At 44.6% G+C, this 6,682-nt stretch overlaps 1 protein-coding gene across 1 annotated transcript; it reads left to right on the top strand.

Moving 5' to 3' along the window:
• Window positions 1-2,563: 2,563 nt before the first annotated feature.
• Window positions 2,564-5,018, top strand: LOC115399618 (zinc finger protein 568-like). The gene has a single exon (XM_030107118.1). The coding sequence runs from the start codon at window positions 2,708-2,710 to the stop codon at window positions 3,830-3,832; it is 1,125 nt and encodes a 374-aa protein (XP_029962978.1). The 5' UTR covers window positions 2,564-2,707; the 3' UTR covers window positions 3,833-5,018.
• The last annotated feature ends 1,664 nt before the right edge of the window (window positions 5,019-6,682 follow it).

Below are 6,682 nucleotides of genomic sequence, written 5' to 3' on the forward strand. Positions count from 1 at the left end.
TTTATGAGTGACCTTACTGTCTTCAGCATTTTTTTTTTTTTTCACAAAATGATCTGTGAAAAATAGGGGTCGTGTTATAATCGGAGTCGTCTTATATTCGGGCCAATACGGTAAATCAATCTAGGAATAATTATTTTCAATAACTTAAAGTGCAGACCCAATATTTTTAAATTAATGGGAATTTAAATAGAACAATATAAAACAGTAGTGCAACGACAACTTAAATGAATATAGAAATATATGTTGTTGCATTTTTAAATTGAAGTGCAGACACAATATTTTAATAGGAAGTTATGTAGATAAAACGGTATAAATAACAGCAGTGCAACAGTAACTAATAAACAAATATAGGGTTATTTTTCATTATGGTGCAAACATAGTAAAATGAACAAGGCATTTAAATAGAACAGTAAAAAAGTAGTTCAACAGCAACTTAAAAGATTACTGTCCAAGATGTTATCGTCCAAAACCAACCTAAGAAGTTACATTCAAAATATAAAAATCCAAAGAGCAGAAGCTGCAATCTAAACATCGGCAAACGGCTTCTTTAACGGGCGCTGTACGTCTGTCACCTGATCCATTCTTCTTCTCAAGAACAGCAAGTTGCAGCAGCAGCACGGCAAAGAACTGTGTCAGAGCTAACGACCAGTAGATGGCGGTAGTGCAACCAACAGGATGCAAGCTGCCGTAAAACATTACAGAAGAAGAAGTGTCAGCACTAACGGAGCTTACGGAGCTAATGGAGCTAACGGAGCGGACCAGTAAATAGATTACTAATTTAATTAACCCTTTAAGCTCGGGGCCATTTTCGCCTAAAAGTTCAACTAAAGACGTACCCAAAGTAAACTGAATGCTGTTCTTGAACTGTTTGGAGTACATGCATGGTTGGGGTCTAATTTGAAAGCTGACAATCTGTATTTTCATCCAGTGCAGTCAGAATTACTCTAGGTGCTACTGGCACAGATTTATTTATGTTGCAGCACACTGAGTTAGGATGAATTTTTTCCCTCAAACACCTGGAAATAAGTGTGGCAGCACTGTGAGAGCTTAAAAACACAATTTTGCAAAAGCCTGGGGTCTTACATAGTTCAGGTCAAAATGTCAGAGCAGTACTACAAGAAATGAGTGTTTCACACATGTATTTGTACTGCCCGTCAATTTTGGACATCCTCTGTATACCCTCTGGATGCCCTCTGTACAATGGTATATGTTGGTTTTTGGCCCATTTTTACATTATTTTCACTCCAAAAACTCATAAAGTACTCAAAAAATCACTTCAGATAGGCTTCAGTGTGGGATAAGGCCCTCAGATTGAGAGGAGCAGGGATAGACAGCAGGTGCATCCCTCAGCAGATGTCTGAGAATCACAAAACCCCGCCAGCGGGCCAGCCAGCCATTCAGCAAGCTCATTGGCTACCAGCCCTGTCAGTCAAACGTTTCTACCGACGTGATTGGCTCAGAATACGTTGATTACGACTGATGACGACCGATGACGTGGTCCATCAGTTTCGGCAGCGGTTGGCTGGTTAGGCATCGGAGGGAGGGATGAGTCACTTGATTGGTTGAAATATGACGAATAAGCAACGGAAACCGATCAGTCGCCATATTGGATATCCTCAGCACGAGGGAGAGACGTCTGGATGTTTTTATCTGATAAAAAAAATGGATTATTATCGGACGCGCACGCGGAGAGACGCGCTGCGTGCGCGCGTGGTGGCGCATCTAATTCTGGATTATTTGCTTATTTCAAGACATGTTTTGGACAAAAGGCTATACTTTCTAGCTTTGTTTGGATGCATACATTTGTACTGTGGCAGTTTTTGCTGGATTATCTGGATTATGGATCATCTGTGATCAGTTATGAGCCTCCAAAGGTGAGTTGCGCTGTTTACTTAATTTGCTGTATGTTGGACAAATGTGTTTATATTACCCGCTGTGGTAATCACATCTGAAAGTGGTTTATAGCAGCGGATTCATGAGAATATCAGCTTTCTAACGGTACATAGTACGTCTGTGGAATATGCATAATGCGTCTGGATATTTGATAAATGCATTGGGAGAAGTTGACCGCTTAAGGGGTTAACGACGTGGTATCGGATCGGTGCCTGGATTCCAGGACTCGCCGATACCGATGCCAGCATTCTTGGCAGTATCGGCACAATTTCCGATACTGGTATCGGAATCGGAACATCTCTAAGTAGAAGTAATGTAACTAACCTGTGATCTTGTACTTTTTGTCCCTCCAGAGCTCCAACGGCAGCATGGCTGTAGAGAGGAGCAGCTCTTTAAACAGGAAACACACTGCTGTCTGGAACAGGAGGAACCAGAACCTCCTCAGATCAAAGAGGAACCAGAAGAACCAGAACTTCTACAGTTCAAAGAAGAAGAGGAGGAACCAGAACCTCCTCAGATTGAGGATCAGGAGGAACTGGGTACCAGCCAGGAAGGAGAGCAGCTTCTACTGAAGTTTGAAAGTGATTCCTTTAAGGTTCCTTCTATTGTGGAGCAAAGTGACCTGAGTGAACCAGAAGAAGAACCAGACTCTGAGCAGTTCCTCTCTCAGGACTCTGAAGTCCATGATGGAAGAAAATATAGTGAAACTGTCCTAAAAATATTAAGTAAGAACTTAGGAACTGTCACAGAAAAGAAGAAAAAATTAAGTTGTGAATTCTGTGGTAAAGGTTGGACCTATCAGAGTCAATTGTTGATGCACATGAGAACTCACACAGGTGAGAGGCCGTACTCTTGTCAAACATGTGGGAAACATTTCAGTAAACAGAGTAATTTGTTGGTCCACATGAGAACTCACACAGGTGAGAGGCCGTATTCTTGTCAAACATGTGGGAGAAGCTTCGGTTCACAGGGTTGTTTATCGCGTCACATGAGAACTCACACTGGTGAGAAGCCGTATTCTTGTCAAACATGTTGGAAAAATTTCTCTACGCAGGGTCATTTGTTGGTCCACATGAGAAGTCACACAGGTGAGAAGCCATATTCATGTAAAACATGTGGGAAAAGTTTCAGTCAACACACTTGTTTATCGCGTCACATGAGAACTCACACAGGTGAGAAGCCGTATTCATGTAAAACATGCGGGAAAAGTTTCAGTACACGGGGTTATTTGTCGGTCCACATGAGAACTCACACAGGTGAGAAGCCATATTCATGTAAAACATGTGGGAAAAGTTTCAGTAATCTGAGGCCTTTGGTAATCCACATGAGAACTCACACAGATGAGAAGCCATATTGTTGTCAAACATGTGGGAAAAGTTTCGGTACACAGAGTTGTTTATTGCGTCACATGAGAACTCACACAGGTGAGAAGCCGTATTCTTGTCAAACATGTGGGAAAAGTTTCACTACACAGAGTAATTTATTGGTCCACATGAGAACTCACACAGGTGAGAAGCCTTTTTCTTGTCAAGCATGCGGGAAAAGTTTCAGTCAACAGACTTGTTTATCGCGTCACATGAGAACTCACACAGGTGAGAAGCCGTATTCATGTAAAACATGTGGGAAAAGTTTCAGTGCACAGAATAATTTTTTGGCCCACATAAGAACTCACACAGGTGAGAAGCCATATTCATGTAAAATATGTGGGAAAAGTTTCAGTCGTCATAATCCTTTGGTGGTCCACATGAGAACTCACACAGATGAGAAGCCGTATTCATGTAAAACATGTGGGAAAAGTTTCGGTTCACAGGGTTATTTGTTGCGTCACATGAGAACTCACACAGGTGAGAAGCCGTATTCTTGTGGCACATGTGGGAAAAGTTTTGATCGTCGTAGTTCAGTGCTGCACCATATGAAAGTTCACAAAGAGATGAAGTGATGAAAGACTCTGAGAACTCTTGTTCAGGAAGTCCAGCTTGAACCAGAAATCACAAGTTTTCTTCCAGTTTAAAGGAAATGTCATTGATATAAACACTGTTGAGATTCTGCTTCAGAAAAAAAAGGTTTCTGGTTCATAATAATTCATTGTTTTTATGTAGTGCTTTTCAGAACACTGAGAGTCCCTTTTTTAAAGTAGAAGATGTAAATAAATGTAGTGTTAAATGGCACAGAGGCTGATAAACCATCCCCTGGTTGTTGAATGAATCTTTAGCGCCATAGCGCCACGAGAGGGCGCTATGGCGCTGCCCCACCACTCGTCACTCACCCCTCACCTCATTATCATTCATATTCACAAAAAAACATAAAAAATTAAATAATAAATTACAAATATTATGGAGTGAATGTTTATTTTTCTATGAGTATAATAAAAGATCTATGTGATGGAGTCACTCTGACGGGGACCACGGCGCAGCGCAGGCACTCATTACAACACACATTAACACTCACCTGTGTCTTTTCTCCGTCTGCTCCGTTTCCCGCATATTCGGACATTGTTATTCACCGCAGTAGTCGTGGGCACACACTCGACCACTAACAAATCATCTTCCTGCCATAATCTTTTCACCCTGCAAACTTTTTCACCAGTATTCACGTCCCATTCACATCCTCCCACGGGCAAACCGAGCGCCGTGTTCACTTCCTGTTTATAGGCCGTCAGATGGGGAAACCCGGAAGTGACGTCATGATGACGTCACCGAAAGGTGCCGATTTCGGCGTGTAAATAATCTATTTTTATTGCTGACCTATTTTGAGATGCAGTGGTATGACTGTTTCTGCATATTTTTGGACAAATTATCATGAATTTATTATGGGCATTTATGTTTTGTAGGAGAAAACTTTGATTTTCATTGTTAATTACCTGAGGGGAGGGGCCTGTGGTGTTAAAAGGAGACCAACCTCCACCTGTGGAGACAGAGAGAGACAGACTTCACTCTGATGGAGAGAGTGGGAGCCTGCAAACATTGGGTTTGCATTGTTACACTGGAGGTAACTGAAAGACCAAGATCTTTTCAAGAATTTCCTTTTTTTTTTCCCCCCTACTCCTATTGTAAATAGTTTTTGAGCTCCTCATTTTGTTCTGCACTTTGGGATTACGTTTGGTAAAATAAACATACTAAACATCATCTACCTTTGGTTGTGCCATCATTTTAACAACGGACAAAGATCCACATCACACATGGTGGCAGTGGTGGGATGACAAGCCGAAAGAAACGTCGATCCCAACAGAGGAAACATGAGGAGGAAGAGATGGCTGTCTGCGATGACAGTGGGAAGCCTGGAGCTGCTGCAGGAGCACAGGAACAGACGGGGGAGTTCCTTGGCCTCATGAGAACCTTCCTGACAGAGCAGCAGAGGAGAGAGGAGGGTCTCCAGGAGGAGATTTGCAACCTCCGCATCTCGCTACGGCCAGGCAGTCCTGTTGACAGCGAAGCACTCGGGGAGGAGTTCTTTGACTCAGCCAGCCCGCGAATGACGCTGCCCATGAAGCAACCTGCAGGAGAGACCGCCACTGTGGACCAGCTGCAGCATGCTGGAGACTCGAGTGGCCTGCAGCTGCAGCCACCTCCGGATCAAAGACCATACCCAGTGGAGCCAAAAATCCCACCGTATCAGATGGGGGAGGACATGGAAAATTATCTGCTTCGCTTCGAATGCATCGCCAAGACATGGAGATGGCCGGAGGCTGAGTGGGCATGCTGCCTTGTGCCACTGTTATTAGGGAAGGCACTCGAAGCACATGCAGCGATGGACGAGGATGAGGCACACTGCTACTGGGAACTAAAAGCAGCTCTGTTGGCCAAATTTGACATTTCCCCGGAAATGTACCTGCAGCGGTTCCGGTCCACCATCGTGCCATCTGGAGAGACGCTCGCAGAGACGTACCACCGGCTGAGAGGACTGTACAGACGATGGATCCGACCAGACCAGCTCACCAAGGAGCAAATCGGGGAGCTCGTTATCCTGGAGCAGCTTCTCCGTGTCCTGCCTGCTGATGTCCGCACCTGGGTCCGGGAGCATGAACCTGAGGATGGCCTGACTGCAGCGAAGCTGGCGCTTCAGTACCAGAATGCTCGTCGAGCAGCAGCACCACACTACACCAGCTCGGCACCGCGACCTCCTCAGCATCCCGCACCCGCCCGGCACAGCAGAGAGACTGGCCCTGATGCACGAGGTAACCCCAGCTCTACTACGAACCAGCTGGCATTAGGTAAGCCTCTTGTTTGCTATTATTGCCAGCAACCGGGACATAAAGCCTCTGTGTGTCCTGTACAGAGGGACAAGCTCACTGGTGCCTGCTATGCACCTCGTTCAGAGAGTGAACTGCACGAACCACGGTCTGAAGGAGCAGACACTGCGAACTGTGACCCTGAATGGCCAGCAGGTGACAGCACTACTGGACAGTGGTAGTTTCACCTCACTGGTGAGGAGGAGCTTGGTTCCTGTGAACTGTGTGGATTATCGTGTGAAAACTGACATTGTCTGTGTCCATGGTGATACACACGCATACCCTACAGCTGAAGTTACGCTGATAATTGTTGAACAATCTTATCTGATGACTGTTGCTGTGGTGGAGAACTTGCCTGTTGACCTTGTGCTTGGTACCGACTTCCCTGTGCTTCTGAATCTTTTAAAGAAAACAGAATGTGATATGGGTGAGGTGAATGTGATTGATGTGGCTGATAAGATTACATGCCCTGTGGTGACTCGGTCACAAGCTAAGATGGGTATAGTACCTCTGCCAGACCTGGACGACAGTGTATTTGAAGGGGGCACCAAAGGTTTTCAA

Source organism: Salarias fasciatus, chromosome 13 (genome assembly GCF_902148845.1).
Source record: "Salarias fasciatus chromosome 13, fSalaFa1.1, whole genome shotgun sequence".
NCBI classification, from domain to species: Eukaryota; Metazoa; Chordata; class Actinopteri; order Blenniiformes; family Blenniidae; genus Salarias; species Salarias fasciatus.